This window comes from Malania oleifera, chromosome 4 (assembly GCF_029873635.1).
Source record: "Malania oleifera isolate guangnan ecotype guangnan chromosome 4, ASM2987363v1, whole genome shotgun sequence".
Taxonomy (NCBI): Eukaryota; Viridiplantae; Streptophyta; class Magnoliopsida; order Santalales; family Ximeniaceae; genus Malania; species Malania oleifera.
In genome coordinates, this window is record NC_080420.1 from 112,370,900 (window position 1) to 112,394,870 (window position 23,971).

General features: G+C 38.5%; 1 protein-coding gene across 11 annotated transcripts in view; it reads right to left on the reverse strand.

The window, feature by feature from the left end:
- LOC131153138 (F-box protein At4g12382-like) overlaps window positions 1–23,971 on the reverse strand; it is a 47,097-nt gene that overhangs the window by 17,374 nt on the left and 5,752 nt on the right. The window contains exons 2-6 of one of the 11 annotated variants that reach the window (XM_058105229.1): window positions 18,509–18,643; window positions 17,737–17,788; window positions 17,546–17,593; window positions 17,156–17,227; window positions 16,629–16,767 (exon numbers count right to left, since the gene is read on the reverse strand). In XM_058105229.1, coding sequence (XP_057961212.1) covers window positions 16,691–16,767; window positions 17,156–17,227; window positions 17,546–17,593; window positions 17,737–17,788; window positions 18,509–18,577 — 318 coding nt within the window. In that variant the 5' untranslated portion in view covers window positions 18,578–18,643 and the 3' untranslated portion in view covers window positions 16,629–16,690. Of the gene's footprint in view, window positions 1–16,628; window positions 16,768–17,155; window positions 17,858–18,000; window positions 18,644–23,971 lie in introns of those variants that run through there. The other 10 variants (XM_058105226.1, XM_058105228.1, XM_058105225.1 and 7 more) reach the window with 10 other exon arrangements.

Consider the following 23,971-nt stretch of genomic DNA (forward strand, 5'->3'; position numbering starts at 1 on the left):
ATTGCATGGCACAAGCCATTGCAAAGAAAGGGGATGATGAGAAGTTCCTCTCGACCATGCACTTAAGAAGGGTTTTAAGAAGCGGTCAAGACAGATTTGGCCACACTAGCGGTTGATGAAGACAAAGGCCAAGAGCGGATGCCTACTAACATCCAAACTGTTGGATGAGTATAAAGTTATGAAGACAAACAAGCTACCTCACAACTTGCCTTCATGACGAGGCGTGGAGCATGAGATCGAGTTGTTACCAAGGGTGAAGCTTCCTAGTAAAAGGCCAATACTGAATGGAGACTCTAAAGTTAATAGAGTTGAGGAATAACCTTGCACCATTCGGAGTACTAGTGTTGTTTCAAAGGGAACATATAGGAACATGTGTATGTGTGTGGACTACCGCACGCTCAAAAAAGGTGACCGTGCACATCAAGCATCCCATATCATTGATTGTTTATTTGTTTCATCGGCGAAGCTATGCCAACTACTTTACCAAACTTGATTCACAATCAAGCAACTATCATGTGAGAATAGCAAATGGTGATGAGAGTCGAAGACCACTTTTGTTACTCAATATAGAGCGTATGAGTTCTCGGTGATGTCCTTTGTGTTGACGAATGTGCAGCGACATTTAGCGTTGATAACCAAGTATTTCATAAGTATCTCGACAAGTTTGTCATGGTGTACCTGGATGAAATTGTCGTCTTCAGTTCCACTCTAGAGGAACATGAAGAACATCTATGAAAGGTGTTTGATAGGTTGAAAAAGAACAACCTTTATCTGACGAAAGAGAGGTGTTGTTTCACTCAAAGAAGCATTAAATTCCTGGGGTCATGTAATGGAGCAAGGTCGTACTTGGATGGATATAGAGAAGGTGAGTGCTATTCAGGATTGGAAGATCCCAACAACTATTAACTAGCTACATCCCTTTTTAGGACTCGCCACTTATTATTGGAAGTCCGTGGAGGGGTATTTAAGGAGAACTGAATCGACAAAAATGTCAGAAAAAAGTCATAGGTGGAACAAGATAAAGAAGTTCCAAGGAGCATTTGACAACTTGAAGAAAGTCATGATGTGAGAGTTAGTACTTGCTCTTTCAGACATCAAAAAGCCCTCTTTGAGGTACAGACAGATGCATCAAACCATGTCATTGGTGGAATCTTATTACAAGATGGACATCCTACCATGTACAAAAGTCGTAAGCTTAGTGAAGCAAAGAGGAAACACACAGCTCGAGAAAAAGATGCAAATGAAGATACATTTTCTTCACATGTAGCGGCACTACCTACTGTTAAGGCTTGATGAACAATGTTGGCCTAGAACCTAATAGCTTAAGCTTTTAGGTAAAGTGGTAGTCTAACATGGCATTAGAGCTGGTTACTAAGAGGTCCTAGATTCTAGTCTTGTTGGTCGCATTTAATGTAAGTTTGTTAAAAAAATTATTGTGTCCCCAATAAGGGTGTTACTCATTGCTTGTTTACCTCTCCATGTTTTGTTGATCTGCGCATGCGAGGCAGCGTTAAGGCTTGATATACATTATTGGCCCACAACGGTTGTTAGTCAATTCTTTACACAGCCTAAGTTGTCTCCCAAGCAAACCCATTGGCAAGAATCCCTATCAAAATTTGATTTCTCATTCAAGCCCAAGGCAAAGTGGATGAACCAAGTCGCAAATGCACTGCACAGAAAGGTCGAGCTTGCAGCCTTAAAAATGGTGACACACTTGACAATAACTAACATTACCCAATGTAGGAGCACATTAAGGAGAACCTTGTCAAAGATCTAATTGCCCAAAACCTCATGAAGCTAGTTGAAGATGGTAAAGCACCCCAATTCTTGTTAGAAGGTAAATTGTTGATGACATATGGTAACCAAGTCTTTGTGCTTCAAGCTGTTGATATAAGGAAGACACTGCTGAGAGTGTCACGACACCATGTGGCAGGCATCCAAGATAGCATCACACTTTAGCATTATTGAAGCAGAGGTACTATTGCCCACACAAACATGATGAAGTGGTCAAGTATACCCAAACTTGAGTTACTTGCCAGCAAGACAAGGAAGAGCAAAAGAAGATTACAAGGTTGTTGGAGTCTCTTCAAGTACCAACGAGACAGTGGGAGAGTGTCTCCATTGACTTTATCACCAACCTACCCAAAGTTGGAGACGCAAGGTCTATACATGTGGTTATAGACAGGTTCCAAAGTACAAGACTTTCATATCCACACCAAGGTTGTCAAAATCGGGATTCTATGTAGGATCGTTGGAGGGGTCTGCAGGATTGGATGATAGAATCGGGTAGAGTATCGTAAGATCCTATTTTCAATGTAAAAAATATATATTTAAAATAAATATATATGGAATTTTATGACAATTCTTAAGACTATAAGCTTAATTAATAAGTCAATTAATAATCTTAATTAATAAGTCAATTAGTAAGCTTAATTAAAAAATATTTAAAATAAATGTATATGGAATTTTATGACAATTCTTAAGACTATAAGCTTAATAAGCACAGCTGCAAAAAGAAGAGGAAGAAAGGATTTGATAGAGAGGAGTGCTGACTCTGCTGGCTGCTGAAGTGTTCAATAGAGAGAAGAGGACTGAAGAAAGGAGTTGAACACCAAAGAACAATCAGAACTTAGTTCCGACAGAAGAATCAACTGTCAAGTGCTGAACTGCACATCGAAGCCTTACAGGAGTAGTCGACTAGAGCAGAGGAGAGAAAGAGGGAGACAAGAGTGTTCAAAGAATTCGCTGGTTGCTGCCTTGCTGCTGATCGAAGTATCGAACACCTCAGTTGTTGACTAGAGCTGCTGGCGAGTGCTGAACTGCACATTGAACACGAACAAGACTGTTACAGCCTTACAGAAGTAGTCAACTAGAGTAAAGGAGAGTCCAGAGGGAGACAAGAGTGCTTGAAGGGTTCGCTGGTTGCTGCCTTGCTGCTGATCGAAGAATCGAACACATAAGCTGTCGAACAAAGCTACTAGTAGCTATTTTTGCCCTATATTTCAATATTTTGGGCTTAATGTAAAACCTTTGGGCCCTCTTTTACAGTAAAAACACATACCGGGCCTTACAATTCAAGCCCAAAGAGGGAAAAGACCCATTCCAGGCAGAATTGTAGAATTGTTACAATTCTACTCATGATTCCGATTCGATGATTCCACTGATTCAGGTACGATTCTGCAACAATTCTACTGAAATGCGATTTTCCATGGGAGCTGGATCGTCAAGGTGAGTACAATTCTATAATTCAATTCGCAATTTTAACAACCATGATCCGCACCAAAGTACTATTCAACAGTGGAAACAGCACAATTGTTTTTCGAACATATTATGAAGTACTATGGTGTTCCCCTAAGCATTGTCATTGACTGAGACTCAAGATTCTCAAGCAACTTCAAGTCAAAACTCTTCAAAATCCTCAGTTCACAACTTGACATCCCTTTGAGCTACCACCCGCAAACAAATGGATGATGGATAGATTTAACAAAATACTAGAAAAGTACTTGCATATTTTGTCACTGTCAACTAGAAGAATTGGGAGTGACTACTCAACGTGGCTCAATTTTGTTTCAATGCCCAAAAGAACTCAACAACCAACGAGAATCCTTTTGAGCTTGTTACAGTCCAACAGTCATTATTACCCCACACAATGGATGATTCGTACAGAGGAAAGAGCCCAAGAGCATACCCCTTTACCAAAGAATGGAGAAAGAATGCAAAGATCACTCAAACTTACCTAGAGAAAGCTTCGAAGTGAATGAAGAAGTCGGCAGATCAATGGAGAAGACCATTGCACTTCAATGTGGGTAATTTGGTGCTTGTTAAGCTTTATCCAAAACAGTGGAAGTCACTATGGAGTCAAGATAGGAGAATACTTCACAAATATAGAGGACCTGTATCCATCTTGGCTAAAGGTCTCTTACAAGATTGATCCTCCAACTTGTATAAAGGTCAATCTTGTGTTTCACGTAGCTACCTCAAGCTATTCAATGCCGACACTAAAGATCCAAGCAAAAGTCAATTAACCAAAGCACCTTGAACACAGCACAACCTAACAAAAGAGAAGTTTAAATCATCCTTGCAAACTAAGAGCTCACATGATCAAGGAAGAAGCGGTATGAGTTCTTAGTATAGTGGAAAGGCTTTGGGGATGAAATCAATTGGATGTCAACAAAGACTTGCAACCATTCGTGGACAAAGTTGACAAGTAGTTAGTGTCAAAGTCTAAGAGGACCTTGACCGCATATGTGGGGGAGAATGTCACAAGTCAAACTTGCTTACAGAATTATGCTTGCCTGCAACTGCTTGCCTTGTGTACATAGATGGGTTACCATCATGTAAATAGTATTATAGGGTATATCGTATATTCATTGAGTTTGTTTATATCTTAGTGTAAAATAGCAGTATGACCTCTCAATCAGTTTAATGTTTCCTAGTGTCAGAGCTAGAATAGCATACAAAGCTCTTTAGGAGAAGGTGAGCATTCATCAATCATGGTAAAACACATTAGCATTTGTAAACATGTTTAGCCTACTTGCCTCCCTTGCTAAACACATGTTGCCTATAGAAGTGTTTTTAATGAATGATTCGATGTTTACCATGTAATTCCCATTTGCTTACATGCTTGCTTAATACTTCCACATACTTTGCATTCAATGGTTATGAATGTGTTCTTGTGGCAAACTGCGGTATACTTTTGGCTGACTAGTTAAACGAGAGTGCTTTAACTAGTGCTGCATACACTTCACAAGGTTTGAAGTGTTTGGCCCATAACACTCAAGAATGCCTTTAAAAATACAGGACTACTGATAATCATGACTTAATTTTTAGACACATCGTACTTGTAACTTTTAGCAATTTTTGGTTCAAAATTATTATCAACACTTATCAAGTTCAACACTTTTTTCAGTTCCACACTTCTCCATAACTACTCCATGGACAACTAACTAAGGCGCAAAGGACAAGTATAAAGATGAAGATGCTAAATTTTCAACATTATCTCAAAATGATGTGTTAAAAAGAAGCAATGAATGGAGCACTATTTGCATGGATATTGGGCGCACTAATAAAAAAAAAAGTTAATGGTTAACTACAAAGTTTAATTGATCTTACAACAATAACAACAACAAACCTTAAGTCCCACTAGGCGGGGTAAGCTAGATGAATCCTTTTCCGCCAATTCACCCAATTGAGAGCATTTTGATCCTCTAGCTTAAGAGCTATTAAATTCGTCTTCACCATCTCATTCCAAGTTATTTTAGGTCTACCCTAACTCCTACATTTTTAATACCAGCAACAATAACTAACTTGTTGCCCCCAGGCATATGGTCAAGTGGTAAGGACTTGTCCCAGAAGGCCGCTTGCAAAGGTGGATCTAGGGTTCGAAACCTACTGCTTGCACCACACATCCGGATTTACCTCTTACGTGTTGGCTGTGGGCACGGCTAGCGTAGGAGTGGGATTAGTCTGGCACATAAGCCCAGGAAACCTGGCGTATCTATAAATAAATAAATAAATAAACAATAACTAACTTGTTCCTCCTTATAGGTGCTATACTAGGTCCATATTTCAAATACCCAAACCATCTAAGTCATCCCTCCCTTATCTTGTCTTTGGCTGGTGCTATGCCTAGTTTATTGTGTCTATGTTCATTCAATAATTTACCTTATAATGTTATTGTTGGAAAGTTTCAAATCTGTTTAGTCAACTTTCCTATTTTTCTAAGAGAATCTCGGCTGTAAATGTGTGAATATCCTAGAATATTTAGTTTCCTTAGAAGTTAGCATCTTTGGCTCTTTCCTTCTAGGTTCTTTCCTTCTATTCTTTTGTTGTACATCTATTTATATAGACTTGTACCTATGTTATGATTAATGAGAATTATTTCCACAAGAAGCTATCTGATTCTAGATAGTATCAGAGCTAGGTATGGCTCTTGGCCTTGTGTAAACCCTAGTTTCCCTTGGCGGCTCCAATCTGACCCTAATCTCTATAGGTTTTTCTTCCTTGTTCAACTCTGCCCTAATCTCTTCTGTTGCAGTAGCCATGGCTAAAACTTCAAACAAAGCTAAACTCGAAACCAAAATTGAAACCAGACCTACCCATTCTGAACCTTACTCTGTCCAAATTACCAATATACGATTGAATGAGGCCAACTTCCTGCGGTGGTCACAATCTGTCAAGATGTATATTCGTGGAAGAGGAAAGATAAGGTACTTGACTGGTGAAGCTAAGGAGAGCAAGAAGACAGACCCATCTTATGCTATATGGGATGCTGAAAATTCCATGGTGATGGCATGGCTCGTGAATGCTATGGATGAAGAGATTAGTGCTAATTACATGTGCTATTCTACTGCAAAGGAACTCTAGGACAATGTGAGTCAGATGTACTCTACCTTGGGAATTACTCTTAGATTTGTGACCTAAAGCAGAAGATCAGCGATACTTATCAAGGAGATGGCAGTGTAACAAGGTATTTCAATGTTCTTAAAAGGCCTATGGCAAGATCTAGATTTATTCAATGATTATGAATGGAAAAATCCTGTTGGTTGCAATCACAATAAGAAGATGGTGGAGAATGCAAGAATTTTTAAATTCTTGGCTGGACTTAATGATGAGTTTGATGAAGTAAGGGGAAGAATCCTAGGGAGACAGCCTCTACCCCCACTCGGGGAAGTATTTTCTGAAATACGATGAGAAGATTGTCGGAGTGTGATGATGAAGAAAAAGGAGGATGAGACTATGGAAAATTCTGCTCTACTTGCTGCCAATAATCCTGCTCCTCATGCTGCTGGTAACACAGATTTGGCTACTGCCAATATTTCTGCACAACGGCCTTACTCTAATCAAAGGAGGTTGGAAGATAAGCCTCAAGTATGGTGTGACTATTGCAATAAGCCACACCACACTTGAGAAAATTGCTGGAAACTCCATGGAAAGCCGGCAAATTGGAAGAGCAACAAATCTGGACCCTCTGGCAGCAATCATGCAGTCCCTAAAGCCAATGAAGCTAATTTCCTAAGTGCTGAGTAGGTGGATCATCTTCTTTAACTGCTGAAATCTACTTCGTCCTCCGGTCTTCCTACTAATTCATTGGCCCAAACAAGTGATAACTCTAGTGCCTACCCTTGTTGCTTAAATCTTGCACCATGGATTATTGATTCTAGTGCATCTGATCACATGACCAGTACCTCACAATTGTTTCAATCTTATTCTCCTCGTTCTGGTAATAAAAAGATTAGAATTGCAGATGGAAGTTTTTCATCCATTGCTAGAACAAGTTCTGTCCAAATCTTTGAAAAAATAGAAACTCAAATTTGTCCTTCACATCCCTAAACTTGCTTGTAACCTGCTGTCTGTTAGTAAACTCTCGCGGGATTCTAACTGTTGTGTCATTTTCTTTGACTCCCATTGTGAATTCCACGACCAACTCTCAGGGAGGATGATTGGTAGTGCTAGGATGATTGATGGACTCTACTACTTCGATGAAACTTTATTCAACAATAAACAAGCTCAGGGTTTGAGTAGTAGTACTAGTTCTATTTCTGTACATGAACAAATAATGCTTTGGCATCTTAGACTAGGACACCCTAGTTTTCTCTATTTAAGACATTTGTTTCCTAGCTTATTTTAAAAACTGGATTGCAATTCTCTTCATTGTGATGTTTGCCACATATCTAAAAGTCACCAAAGGACCTATCAATCAAAAGCTTATCATTCTTCCAAACCTTTTTATTTAATTCATAGTGATGTTTGGGGTCCCTCAAAAATCACTACTACTTCTGGTAAGAAATGGTTTGTTACGTTTATTGATAATCATACACATTTGTGTTGGGTGTACTTATTGAGTGACAAATCTGAGGTTGAAAAAATTTTTCAAGAGTTTTATAATATGGTTGAAACCCAGTCCTAAACGAAAATCAGTATCCTTAGAACTAATAATGGTACTGAATATTTTAACAAATGTTTAGGAACGTTTCTTTCAACAAAGGGTATTCAACATCAATCTACTTGTCGTGACACCCCACAACAAAATGGCATTGTTGAGAGAAAAAATCGCCATTTGTTAGAGGTTGCACAAGCCCTAATGTTTTCAATGCAAGTTCCTAAATATCTATAGGGTGATGCTATTTTAAATGCATGTTATCTCATTAATAAGATGCCTACTCGAGTGCTAAAATACATCACTCCCTTAGATTGCCTAAAAAAAATGTTTCCTAAATGTCAGATTACATCAAACCTACCACTAAAAGTGTTTGGATGCACTGTTTTTGTTCATATACCTACCAACCTTCGACCCAAGCTTGATCCTAGGGCAAAAAAATGTGTTATTCTTGGATATGCTCCTAATAAAAAAGGGTACAAATGTTTAAATCCTCTAACCAAGAAAATTCATACCAGTATGGATGTTGTTTTTATTGAAAGTCAGCTCTTTTTTGCCATAACTATCTTCAGGGGGAGAAAAAGGAAACTGAAGATGAAATCTGGCAAACCTCTAAGCCTCTTTCAAACGTTTTCCTTGACATTGGCATCCACTCTTTAAAGGGTCAAGAAACCGATACTTGCGAAAATAATGGAAATCCTAGTCTACCTATACAAGGCATACCTGATTCACAAACAGGGGGAGAAGTACTATCAAATATTCCCTCATCTGAGCTTCGTGTTTATACCAGAAGAAGAAATCATCGGAATAATAGAGCTCTTTCTTCAAATCCAAAGCAAGGCCAATCATCATCACCTACACAATTTGGTCCTCCTTCACATACTCCAAGCACTTTTTCTTCTCCAAATCCTTGTTTTGATAATTCTCCTGATCTTGACCTGCCCATTGCCCTTAGGAAAGGAGTTTAAACTTGTACCACACATCCTATTTCCAACCATCTATCCTATCATAGACTCTCCGATTCTCATAAGGCCTTTACTTCAAATGTTTCTCATCTGTTTATTCCAAGAACCATTCAGGAAGCACTAGATCACCCGGAATGGAGATTGGTTGTTCAAGAAGAGGATGCACTAATTGCTAACGACACATGGGAAATTGGTGACCTACCAGAGGGGAATACGACTGTTGGTTGTAAATGGGTATTTACAATAAAATTCAAGGCTGATGGGAGTATAGAAAGGTACAAAGCAAGACTTGTGGCGAAGGGGTTCACTCAAACATTTGGAATTGACTACCAGTAAATATTTGCTCCTGTAGCCAAGATGAACTCAATCCATGTGTTGCTTTCTCTAGCAACTCACTCTAACTAGCCCTTATATCAACTAGATGTGAAGAATGCCTTCTTAAATGGAGACTTAGAGGAGGAAGTCTTTATGGATCTACGGCCAAGATTTGAAGGGAAAGGTGGCAAAGGCAAGGTGTGCAGATTGAGGAAATCATTGTATGGACTCAAACAATCTCCTAAAGCTTGGTTTGAACACTTTGGGAAGGTAGTAAAGAGTCATGGCTACAGCCAAGGTCAAGCCGATCATACTATGTTCTATAGACACACAAGTGAAGGTAAAATGACTATCCTTATTGTCTATGTAGATGATATAATTATGACAGGTGATGATAGCAATGAGCTAGAGAGGTTAAAGAAGATCCTTGCTCAGGAATTTGAGATCAAAAACTTAGGCAACTTGAAGTATTTTCTTGGTATGGAATTTGCAAGGTCAAAGAAAGGAATTTTTGTTTCCCAACGCAAGTATGTGCTTGATCTACTTGGAGAAATAGGTCTGCTAGGGTGCAAAGTAGCACAAACACCTATAGAGTTGAACATAAAACTCCAACCAGCTAAGGCTGAAGAAGTGATCAACAGAGAGCAATACCAAAGATTGGTAGGGAAACTCCTTTCTCTCTCTCATACACGTCCTGACATAACCTTTGCAACAAGCGTGGTAAGTCAATTTATGCACTCACCAAGACCCGAGCATTTTGATGTTGTGTACAGGATTCTAAGGTAAATAAAAGGGACTCCAGGTAAAGGTTTATTATTTAGAGGACATGGGAATTTACAGGTTGAAGTATACACTGATGCAGATTGCGTGGAAGTATCACTGATAGAAGATCATCTTCTGGCTATTGCACCTTTGTTGGAGGAAACCTAGTAACATGGCACAGCAAGAAACAAAATGTAGTGGCAAGGAGTAGTGCAAAGGCAGAATTTAGGGATGTTGGTCATGGAATTTGTGAAGCACTATGGATCAAAAGGTTGCTGGAAGAATTAAAGGTTACTAATTCACTACCAATGAAATTGTATTGTGACAATAAAGCTGCAATAGCCATCGCTCACAATCCAGTTCTTCATGATAGAACTAAACACGTGGAGGTAGACAAGCATTTTATCAAGGAGAAAATAGATGAGGGAGTAATCTGGCTGCCATATATCTCTACAACTAAGCAAGTAGCAGACATACTAACAAAGGGACTGCCGAAGAAACAGTTTGAAAACTTCATTAGCAAGCTGGCCATGGAAAATATCTTCAAGCCAGCTTGAGGGGGAGTGTTGGAAATTTCAAATCTTTTTAGTCAACTTTCCTATTTTTCTAAGAGAACCTCGACTGTAAATGTGTGAATATCCTAGAATATTTAGTTTCCTTAGAAGATAGCATCTTTGGTTCTTTCCTTCTTGGTTCTTTCCTTCTATTCTTTTGTTGTACATCTATTTATACAGACCTGTACCTATGTTACGATTAATGAGAATTATTTCCTCAAGAAGCTATCTCATTCTAGAGTTATACCACTAATCCACCTTAACTCCTGCATTTCAACAACTTCTACTTTTTGTACATGTGTTTTAGTTGCCCAACATTCTAAAATTGCATTTCATATATCCTGTCTTATTCCTACTTATCCAAAAATATTTAGACTCTAAAATAGTTCTCCGAAGTTTTAATTTAGATTCCAAACCACTCCTACTTCATCAATCAAGACAATATCATTTGGAAACAACATACACCAATGGATCTCGTCTTGAATATTTCTAATGAGTTCATCAAACACTAAAGCAAACAAATAAGGACTAAAAGTAGAACCTTGACGTACACCTATTGTGATTGGAACTTCTCTAGACTCCCGTCCTATAGTCCTAACGTTAGTCTAAATATTCTTAATGACCTCAGTATATCTACTGCAAACTCCCTTCTTTTCTAAAATCCTCCAAAGAAACTTCCCTATGTACTCTATCATAGGTTTTCTCTAGGTCAATAAAAACTATGCAAGTCCTTCTCCTTTCTATAAACTTTTTCATTAATCTTTTTAAAAGATAAATAGATTATGTTGTCGATCTTTCAGGCATAAAACCAAATTGATTCTCTAAAACTCTTATTTCTAGTATAATTCTTTGTTTATTTACATTTTCTATTGTTACATCATATAACTTATAATCTTAATTTTGCGATAGTTGTTACACTTTTGAAAATTTCCTTTGTTTTTATGTAAAGGTATTAACATGTTTTTCCTCCATCCTTCGGCATTTTCTTGGTTATTAAAATAGTGTTCAATAGATTAGTTAACCATATACTTTCTTTATACACTAAATATTTCCAAACTTCAATTGGTATGTTACTTAGTCCTACACATTTTTCACTTTTCATCTTTTTTAAAGTCATCTTAACTTTAAGGACTCTAATTTTGCAAATAGATCTCCTATTTTTAGTCTTTTCCTTATTTGTCACTTCCAAGCTTAAGCTTTCAGTTTGGTTTTCATTAACCAACTTATTAAAGTATCTCTACCACATCTCTTTTATGTCTTCTTCTTTGATTAAGACATTAACTTTCCTGTCCTTTATACATTTTATATCACCCAAATCTTTGCATTTTCTTTATCTAGCTCTAGCAAGTTTATAAATGTCTTTTCTCCTTCCTTTGTATCTAGTCTAGTATATAAAGTATCACAAGCCCTATGTTTAGCTTCACTAATAACCTTTTTTGCAGTTTTTTCATGCCTCTTTATACTTTTCAGGATTTTCTATATTTCTACAATTTTTCCATGTTTTATACCAATTTCTGCTTGTCTTTACAGCTTTTCGGACATCTTGATCCCACCACCAACTTTCTTTGTTGCCCAAGTATCTTCCTCTAGATTCACCTAAAACCTCATTAGCTATCTTTATAATAAAGTTACACATTCTATTTCACTTAGTGTTCGTATCTACCTTATCACCTATTGTCCAATCACTCTCTTTAATCATTTTATCTTTGAATTTACTATATTTTCTTACTTCAAGCTCCATCACCTAGTCCTCTTGCATTGATTTATGTTGCTCTTTCTCTTCCATTTTTTAGTATATATATCTAATACTAGGACTTTGTGTTGTGTAGTCAAACTTTCACTTTGGATAACTTTTTACAATCTTTACATAACAGACAATCCCCCTTCCTAGTTACAAAGAAATCTATTGGGGTTTTATTTCGCCCTCTTGAAAGTTATTAGATGCGCATTTTTATAAAGCAGGCATTCAATATAACCAAATGGTAGGACATGGAAAAATCTAAAATTGTATCATCAGCCTCATTTTTATCTCCACATCCATGGCTTCCATGTATCCTCTCATTATCCCATATTGTTCTTTCTAGTGTGTCCATTTAAATCAGCTCCTATAATGTCTTTTCAGACATTGGTATCCCTTATATAATACTATCTATATCTTCCTAAAATTGTCTTTAAAGGTTTTCTGCTAAGCCCACTTGGGGAGCATACACATTAATGACATTAACTATCTCTAGGCCTAAAGCACACTAATGACATTTACTATCTCTAGGCCTAGAGCTACATTGATATTTATGATCTTATCTCTTATTCTTTTAACATCTACTATTTGTCTACAATGATTCCCACCTCGTTCTTTTGTTTATTTTTTCCCATGTACCAAAGTTTAAATCCTGATTACTTAATTTATTTAGGTTTCTCCCCTACTCATTTAATCTCTTAAAGGCCAATTAAGTTAATTTTCCTTTTAATTATTGTATCCACTATCTCCATGTTTTTGCCCATAAGTGTCCCTATATTCCAAGTTGCTAATCAAATCCTAGTTTCCTATGCTAACTTCTTATCCCTCTCCCATCTAGACTGACCCAATCTACTCCACCCTTGTCCATTTCTCACTACACTCACGAGGTATAAGTGCAAACCCTTGCTTGTAGAGAACTCCCCGATGAATATTTGGTAAGGATTCATGTTATAAAGAACTAAGTTTTACGCTAGCTGTCGGCTAACCTACACAACCTTACTCCTTTATCCGAGCTTGAGACCAGCTGTGTACAAAGTTTGTGTTACACAGGCGAAGTACAAGACTCGATAGTTTCGAATTTTTTTCTTTTATGCAAAGTTGCAAACTTATTGCATAAAGACAAAAAAAAAAAAAAAAACCAAAAAAAAAAAAACACTAAAAACCCAGATACCCTAAGCAATCCAAACTAAAACAAAACAAATTTAAGCCTTAAAAAAAAAATTGCTAATAAAATCCTATCCTAAGTCTAGCTCACAATTTTCTAAAGCACACCCTTGAACCAAATCTAAATATCATTATACATCACAATGAACTTAAAAATCTAGGGCATAAAAATTTAACTTGTGAAAGAACAGTAGACTAAAATCAAAAACACGTGCAATAGTACTTTTGAAAAATTTTTGTATAATCCAAGAGTTGCAAAAGGTTTTTGTCTTAATATCCAAAAAATGAGAAATTAAATTCATATGTTAAGCCTATAAACCGAAAAACACAAGGCTTAAACCAAAAAACACAACTTACTCTACTAACTAACAATTAAGAACAATTTGAGAAAATAAAATAAAAATAAAACAGATCAAGAGAGGAAGAAGATTTCACCAGCAGCCAAAAAAGAAGCTAAATAAATCTAATCACAAGAAGTAAAAGAAATGCTTCAATTGAAAATCCTAGACAACCTTCATGAGAATCCAATTCAAAGCTTGGGTCCCAAGCAAAAGAACCCTTGGGCTAATGTACGGAAGCTTGGGATCAATTTCAAGCAAAGTTGGATGCCCCAATATAACACCAACGACAGCCTGCAGTGAAACACAGCAGGAAGTACTCTGTGATGCCAGAAAATTTAACACCAACAGCGAAAACATTCCATGCCAAAATCAATTGATCGAAATATATGGAAAGCAACGAGGGATTTCTAGAATTCTTCAATCGAAATTCAAGATTCGGCAATGGAGTTGAGGAATCACTGCTGCAGATGCTTGCCAGTGTGGTCCACGTGATGCTCGCTGAAGGGAGAGAGAGAGAGAGAGTTGAGCCCCCGAAATTTTTGCTTGCTTCTGTGCTTATTGTTCAAGAATGTCCAAAAATTTTCAAGAATGCAAAGCATTCAAGAAGAACCCAGAAAAAGCAAGAAACTTGAAGATGAAGAACGTGAAAAACCAGCAGCTAGATGAATTCTTTAAAATAAAAAACTACATAACTCTCAAAACAAGATCAGAATAGATTGCTTCATGAAGAATTCAATCGCCCAAGTTTCAGCGGTTGTCTCTTTTCTGGCATGTTGATTGTGATTATATCAACCCACACTCCACAGGCTTCCAGCTGCATCCTCTGAATGTGGATCTCACAGCACTTCAAGAACTAGGGAAGGAGCTTCCGAAGACAAGTTAGGATTGGGGAAGTTCAGGGACATAATGCTTAAGATGTTATCCAACGATCTTGTACAAGCCTTGAAATCAAGACTTGAATTCCTAACTCTCTCAAATACAGCCTGCGGGGGGAGGATTGTCACATGCTCCTTCAGAACCTTAAATAGAAAGCGGATTGAGAATGAAAAACAGAGAACGAAGAGAATAAGAATCAAGAAAGGAGAAGGAAGGAGATGCTGCATACAGAAGAGACAGGAGACAGAAATCAGGAACAGAACAGAGAGTTAAAGAAGTGTAAAAGAGAGGGAAACTAGACAGGACTGAATAGAGAAGAGAAAGCAGGAGGTAGGGGACAAAGGAGGGGAGGGGAAGAGACTTCTAGAGAGCAGAAATTCTGAAAGACAATTTTTTTTTCATTTCTGGAGAATCAATTAAGGTTTAATTGATCTAGTCATGTTTAAAATATAGACATGCAACAAATACTAAATTATTATTTAAAAAAATGAACAAGAAAATTTAAACATAATTTAGTCCTTTCAATTATATAGATTAACATGTGAAAGCATTAGAATCTCAATCAAATGATAGCTTATGGGAGCACCAAATACACAGAATTCCAGAAAGGCCAAATATAAGAGAAGGTCAAACATGCAAGTGTGAAATATTATATATAATTTGCAAAAAAAAAAATTCATTTCTTTTCTCCTTTTCTTTGTAATCTCCTCAATTTTCCTCCTCACTTTATTCTTTTGCATCTGCTATACATTGAATAGAATCTTAGAATTCAATATAAAAGATATTGGGTTAATTAGGAGGGCTCAAGCTAAGCACATGCTTTCATTTGCATGTAGGAGGAGAAGGGTTGGGAAAGAGCGAGGAAGAGATCAGATTCCAGCAGGGGTAGAATATAAATAAGTGGGGATGGCTAGATTTTAGTAAATTTCCATTTCACATATTATGGAAGTTCTATTTTTTGTTTTGGTTTTTTTATATTTGCAGTTCTTTTCTGGGAACAAAATTGCTGGTTTGGCTCTCCATTGTGTAACTATAACTATGCAAAGATGTCCTGGTAGTTGGTTCTTTATGGCCTGACATGATATGCCATGCCTTGCTAAATAATGCAAGTGAGCTAGACATTAAAAAATATTCTAAAATTTCAAAATAAAATAAGTCAAAAAATAAAAATTGCGTGAACATACCAATCTGCAAATCCAACAATGTTCCAATCGCTAAAAAAATAACAATGGTTATTGCCGTATGGACCTCATTAAAATGATCATCATCATCACGCATGCTCCGTTTGGAAATCCAACCAGTCTAAGAAAGCGCCCTCATTGAGAACTTAAGCCCCATCCAATAAAAATAGTAACCCTTGTACTTACACTAGACATAATAGAGATCAGACAATGAACTTGCCACCTAGAATTTTTGACTAGGAAACCCAAAGAACAATTAGAAGCTCCACTGCAAACATAAATCACAGAAGATTCTTAGGGGGGCAAAAAGAGGGAGTGGGGGATGGATACTAAAATTTCCAACTCATGACAGTGTTAATTACAATAATTATCTTCCTTAATTGGTATTTTGGGGTGAACGATACATGATATGATGCACATTCCATTTGATGCATAGAAAGTAAATAATGCTAAAGATAAAATTATGATCGATTGATCGTGGTATTTTATGAGCAATACATAGAAAGTCGTATTCCTTCCCCACGGTCAAGACAAAAACAGCATACAGCAGGTATAATATAATGCCTCCTTTGTCCTCTCTCCAATTGGCATTGGTGTATGTAATGTTAACCCAACTCCAGCATTCCCACCATTCACATATACACTGACAGATTCCATGGCAGAAAGGAATTCAAAAATCAAGAAACGCCCCATGATTAACAGTATACTCTCTTGAACGTCAATTGGCTCAATAGAAAAGAACATGGAGAGAGAGAGAGAGAGAGAGAGGGAGAGAGAGAGAGAGGAACAATATTCACATAAACGCCCCCCTCCCAAATATAGTTGAAGTCAAAAAGACTAATAGCATGCTTACTTGATATATGCTTCAATCTTGATGGTGCGATACTTGAAAGAACACAGAGAGAAGTCGGCCCATCAAGGGAAAGAGAGATTGAGAAGAAGAGACAGACTGTCCAGGTGTCGAATCAGAGATTGAGGGGAGAGATTGTTGTCTGCAGGGTCACATAGGAAAGAGAGAATCAAGAGACAAAATTGGGTTTTGGCTTGCAGAATTGCTGCAAAAGTGGGATTTCGTTTTCTATTTTTGGTGGCAATTTTTGGTTGAAAAAGGGCAACTAAATACAGTAACATTTTATTTTTTGACTTATGAAATCACTAAATTAATTCTCAGTGTAAAACTTGCATTAAAGTTAAGCACCAAAACTTTTAGTCAGTATTTATTTTGTTTGACTGCATCATACAGGTCCATAAATGTCTGTGTTTTTAAATTTAAATATCAGAGTATCTTGACTAATTTAAAAGGTGGGGGAATTGAGAGTTGTCAAAACAAAGAGGTGAATGCAGTGTGGAGTGAGAATGTAAACAGACAGAGGAACTTACTCTCCTGAGCCACTGGATAGGGCAATGATAGGGGCAAGATCTTCCCCTTCAATAAATGGAAATGCTGTGAACCTGCACATGTATCAAAAAGCATAAGACATTGTCACAATATGAGGGTCAGTTTATCATCAAATTAAATTAAAAGATGCCTCATTGCATTCAAAGACGAGTCAAATGCCCTCACTTCAAGCATTGAACCAGTTATACACACAATGCCATCAAAAGATGTAAATCAGCCTTCCTCCCTAGCACCGAAGTTCAGCAATAAGAATAATGAATCAATCATATAGAAAAACAACTTCAATCTCCCAGTAAAGCAAGGTAAAAACGACAGTCAATATTGGAATCTGTTTTACAAATAAACGAAGCAAACTGGCACAAAATGTATACCTTGGTTCAATCCATGTACATTCCTGCGACCTATCGATAGCCTGCGGACTAAATACAGTATTCCTGTGATATGTAAGGGTCCTAAGGGAATAATAACAATTCTGCTGACCACAAAGAAAATATATCCTGTCTGCCAACTCTGTTTCTTCTCCAGCTGACAATGAGAATGAGGAAACACCAAGAAAAAATACCTGATTTCCTAAGCTGTTCAGCTTGACCCATGTCCTGTGCAGCCAATAATACCTGAAAACATGCAAATGCTCACTATAACATACCAGTAAAAGCTCCCCATCAGACTCAACCAATTGCAACCTGTACCAAAATGAGATGCATCTAATTGATTCCAAATTTGTAAGCAGATTCCAATCACATTATGTAGCATTGAAGGCACCCAAAATACCACCCCTGAAAACGCAATAGAAAGTACCTTGGCTGTAAACCACATCCTCAATTACCTAGGAAAGCTTATTGAAAGTATACATTTCCACTCTTGATCACCATTGCAGTAGATGCAAATGACAATCAATTGATCACTTTTTGAACTTTGCAACACAAAGTACATGCAATCTTGAGCTGTTGGAATAGAGGAGAATGTGGCTCTGTTGAAGGTGATGCTTAGTTTGGGTAGTCTAATAATCTCCCCACTAAAAGGATTGTAAACAAATGGATCTGTAAATTTTTGCACAAGCAACCAGCCATATTTTGAAGCACAAATTGATGCACCAAAAATATCCCCCCTATCTTCCTGCGTCATTATGTGTTTAATACTGCAAGTAACATTCACAGATGCAAGGTGGAATTTACAAATACTCAGGATATTGCCATCCCAAACCCATTTATGGGTCATTAGGCATGGCAGTTTATTTACAGGTATAACTTGGGAAAACTGGACGCGTCGCCAGCCACTGCAAACAGCACGAACATGGATTTGGTCTGACAAGTGAATTTGCTCCATAATCATACCCAGAATATCAATGGAGAGGTAAGACGATGTCCTTCTATCTGTTTCTTTTTCCTTGCCATCACATTCATCCAACCTTTTGTGCACTTCTTCCATGAAGCCTAGTAGCTTATTGAATACGAACTGTATATTGATTGCTACAAAAATCAGGAACCAATTAAATCAACATAGAATAAAACACTGAAAATTAACATGTCACACTACATAAAGGGTGCTTTATGGTACAGGACATGATTGCTCGATGAACTACTGAACTTTTACACAATATTTTCTGCACAACAAAAATGTTCATCAAATAATTGCTACGCAAGTAATGCAAAGAGAATAAATGAACTGCCATAATTTATAACACTTAATAATTTTTCAATCATCTCTGGCATTAGATATGGGTTTTCATTATGAAAATTACTTCAATGGACCAAAGTATGCTACAAAAATGCATGTCAAAGAAAAACACCAGTACTCCACAATGAACAAAGAGTTTTTTACCAAAATATTAATAAAAAAAATAAAAAACACAATAATGAGTGAATTGGGGAAAAATTACAAAATTATACCCAACCGACTTTTGGAAAGTCGGTTTGGGCTTAAAAAAACAAAAAACAAAAAAAAAACTTGCGGCCAGGTTGTGTCGTTGTCAGCAATAAAAAAAAATTTGACTTGTCAATGCATTAATGAGGGGAGAGAGGAGACAAGAGAGAGAGGGGAGGGGGTACTTCGCAGGGGGGGTATGATTGCAAGGGGGGCTGTGGGAGTGAGCCTGTCAGGCGCAAGCACGGGGGGAACAAAGAGAGGAGAGAGAAGAGGGGGGTCAGATTGCACATAAAAAATAAAAAATAAAAAAATAAAGGGGTGAGGGACATGTTAGGAGGAGGAAAGAGGATATAAAAAAAAAAATGCGGCCGGGTGAGTCGGAGTCCTCGTTGTCAACAACAATAAAAAAAAAAATGAGGCTTGTCAGGGCATTAATGAGGGGAGAGAGGAGAGAGGGGAGAGAGGGGAGGGGGGTAGTTCACAGGGGGGGCGGGGGGGTTCTGATTTCAAGCATAAAAAAAATAAAGGGGTGAGGGACAGGTGGTATCAGGAGGGGGAGAGAGAAGAGAGAGAGAAGAGGGGGGGTCACTCAGGTTAAAGGGGAGATGGGATGGGGGGAGAGAGAGAGAGAAGGGGATGGGATGGATGCAAAAAAAAATTATTTATTATTGTCAAAAAATGTTTTTTTTTTAAGGATGGGACAGGAGAGAGGAGAGAGAGGGGGGCCGGCTCTGCATGCATGGCATGGCCATGCGTACGAAGCAGGGGTGTAAAAATTTTTTTTTTTTTTTTAAAGTGAGCAAAATGACTTTTGAAAAGTCAGTTTGGTAAAAAAAATTTTAATATTTTTTTTAAAGGATGGGATAGTTGCATGCGTGGGTGTGTGAATTGTGTCCAAACCGAATTTTGGAAAGTCAGTTTGGTTCCTTCCATGCATGCGCGGACGACCCCCCCTCCCCCCCACGGCTCCGGCCGGGAATTGGTGGTATTGTTGTTGTTCCCGATACATTGGGGGTGGGCTGCTTTGTGTGGACTATACTGATGCTGATACCCCCTATATGGCATATGGGAAGAAGAGGCCTCTGCGTGCCAGATGGAGGTCTGTGCCGATGTGAACTGCGGTGTTGATGCTCCCCAATCACCTTGCATCCATTGGGATGGTTGGGTGGGACCCCCCCCTCAACTCGAACACGACCCGCCACGGCTCCAGCGAGGTCCACTACGACCTCTCCTATGTGACACCTGCTCAGTAACTGCAACATCATCATCCGATTCGGGGCCCTCCGCATCAGCACGGGGAGACCTGTGAATTGACCGACGAGCTTCCTCAGCGACAAACTACATACATGCCTCCACAATCGGTCTAGTGGGACATGTCGGGACATGGTCTAACAAGTGGATGCTCCCCATCATGTGCTGCTACAAAAAAATATATTTTGAAAGTACCAATAAGTTAATGATAAAGTCAGGGTCTGTTCCTTACATGCGTTCAGCAATTTTTTTCACTCACCACTGTCATGTGTAAACTGAGGGTTCTGCTCACGCAACGAATCGTGATGGACTGGTACCAGTCATTATATCCGTCGTTCGCTTGTGGATGCCTAGGAAGTGGAAACTCCCTAAGTATGTAGACGGCATTGTCCAGTCTGTGTTGCCACATCTGGATGGTATGCTCGTACTTATTGCGCCAGTTGATTTGATGACTGCCGCGCTGGTCACAGTCGTGTAGATCCGAATTATGGTTGTCAGGGTCGTAACCTATCTAAGTTGGACAAGGGATCTACTGCCTCAGCCCAAACTGCCGCATTACACGATCCGGCAAGCGCCACTCCATGATCTGAAAGCAAATCATAGGAGTACGAACTAGCCAAACTTGTACACCTATGAGGCATATAGGGGGTAGATTCACGTAAACATCTGCAGTGTTCGGCATCCATATAAACTGCTAACAATGAATTTAGGTCAGAAAATTACTACGAATAGTAAACGTTCCGAACCCATATTGAATGATTCAAATGCAATAAATATAGTATTACATGGTCCTCACGCATCATATCAATGTCATACCGATATGACCACAGAGTATGCTAAGGGATGTGCGCGGTGTCACGGTCCGACTATTTTCACACCGTTGTGAAGGGCCGTGCAGCGCTAGCTAAAGCACGCTTGCTTAACTAGCCAGCCTATCGTTTACCAACATTCATCCACGAAGCACTTTCATTAACATTCATTCAGATAGCAGCGGAAACAATAATCAATTCATGAAAGTCGTGGTAAGCAAGCAGTAAACATTGAAGCAAACGTAATTCATTAACAAATCCTCCATTGACATGTTGTACTTAGCGAGGGAGGCAAGTAGGATAAGCACGTTGACAATTGCTAGTGAGTTTTACAATGACTGATGAACACTCACCCTCCCCTAAAGAGGTTTTTATGTAATTATCATCCTAGCACTAGGAAACATCAAAGTGACCGAGGAGTCTACTGTCTTATTTGGCTTACAAAGACTCTACTAACAGAAAATAACCCTACACTAGTATTTACATGATGGAAACCCATCCTAAGCACACGAGATAAGCGGTCACAGGTAAGCATAATGCCCTGAACAAGCTTAGCTCATGACACGCGGCATGACATGAAGCTCACCATCTGACCGCAAGTGGGAACAGGCCATCGTCGCCATCAGAAGGCAGATGTGACAGGCCAACTCTAATTGGAGCAAGAAAGGGCATGCGCTCCCATGCCCAAACCTACAGAAGGAATAGCGCACCTCCAACTGATTGCGCCTGCCCACGAACAATCTAGCACATCTCTCTATACAGTCATACAAGGGCAACACTACCCCAACCATACGTTGATGCCCTCTCCAAGTCACTCAGCAGCGGGAGGAACATCAGCGACACATAGTATTGCAACTTGTTCACGAACAACAAGCCGCACATTAGACGTAGTATGTACCCTCGAACGTACTGTAATACAGCCTTCTCAGATGCTTCATCAGCAAGATTAGGTAAGTTCCCATCCATCCATGCCATAGACAAGAACGCACCGTTTCATCTGCTCCGGCCAGTGGGGGGTTGCATCCAAGTAAACTTTGACACAGCATCTCCCAATCTTGCTACATCGTGTCCATAACAGCGTCGCCATCAAGGGGTAATCTTGTGATGATTGCAACATCCTGCAATGTTATCATCGTCTCGCCGCAAGGAAAATGAAATATGTGCGTCTCAGGCCTCCAACGCTCCAACAATGCACTAATTAAGTGATGGTCTAAGCGAATGTACCGAATCTAGTACAGTGGATAGAACCCTGCTCATTGAATCCATGGAATACTTCTAGGATGGGCATGCCACATAGTCTCTAATGTGCGCACACACTGATGCCCTTTAAAGGTGTCAGAATAATCCTCCTCTCATGCCCTGTACAAAGGATGTACAGTCCCCAATGTCAATATAGATGAATCAAGTGGACCAACTCCATCTCTGTGTTAAATATAGAGGGGAGTGTGCAGAATAAATATTTATCAGTTGGAGGGCAGATGGAGGATGATATGAATTAAATCATTTGGAGGATGATATGAATATATATAGACAAAAAAATTTACCAAACCTTAAAAGTCGGTTTGGTCACTTTTTAAAAAAATTAAAAAAATTTTACCAAACCGACTTTTGAAAAGTCGGTTTGCTCACTTTTAAAAAAAATAATAATTTACACCCTTTACGTACGCATGGTCATGCCATGCATGCAAAACCAGCCCCCCTCCCCTTTTGTCTTCTCTCTCTCTCTCCCCATTCCATCTCCCAGGCAACCTCCCCTCTTCTCTCTCTCCTTTTTCCCCCTCCTGACACGTCCCTCGCCCCTTTATTTTTTTTTTCTGTGCAATCAGACCCCACCTCTTCTCTCTCCCCTCTCCCATCTCTGTTTCCCCCTGCGCTTGCGCCTGACAGGCTCACTCCCCCAGCCCCCCTTGCAATCAGATCCCCTCCTGCGAAGTACCCCCTCCCCTCTCTCTCCTCTCTCCTCTCTCCCCTCATTAATGCACTGACAAGTCAAAAATAAGAAATTTATTGCTAACAACGACATGATCTGGCCGCAAGTTTTTTTTTTTTTTTTTTTTAAGCCCAAGCCGATTTTCCAAAAGTCGGTTGGGTATAATTTTGTAATTTTTTCCCAATTCAGTCATTATTGTGTTTTTTGTTTTTTTTATTAATATTTTGGTAAAAAACTCAATGAACAAGCATAGTTACAATCATCTACAAACTTCCAGCTAGATGCATGGACATAATGTCAAAAGAGAGAATGTATTACCATATGTAAGATTGCAAGATTGCAAAATAGAAAGGTTAAAGAATTTAAAAATATAATATCTTTAACATTTTCATCTTAATTACATTTTCTTGTAAAGCAATTGCTATTTTTCTTGCTCCTGCATTGTTTAATTAACAGTTTAAATGTCTTCATCGATTTTAATTTCTTTGGCCCTCGTCTTCCCCTTGTTGGGGTCACTTTATTCTTTCACTTTTTTCCAAGTTCTTTATTATTTATTACCTCATCTAGCCCATGTGAGTGTTTTGCTTTATCACATAGTTTTGTCAAACGTCATTGTTAATGGTCATTTGATCATTTAGCATTATTAGCACATGCTAGAGTTATGTTAGTATGTGAGAGTGAGGGTACAATGGTTATTGGTATTGTATTTGACATATATTATAAGTAGAGGGAGAGACCTAACATTGAGGTAAGGTCTTCCATTTTACCCAATTATTCAACATTATATCAAAGCAAGATTCAACCTACACCCTAATTGCATGATGCCGCTAACTCAAACCCTAAACATCATAATACCACGCAACCTACTGCTGTAGAAGGGTTGTCAGCATTACCAAAGTTGATGAACAGGTTCAGCAGTTCCCAGAAAAAGCTGCAGTAGC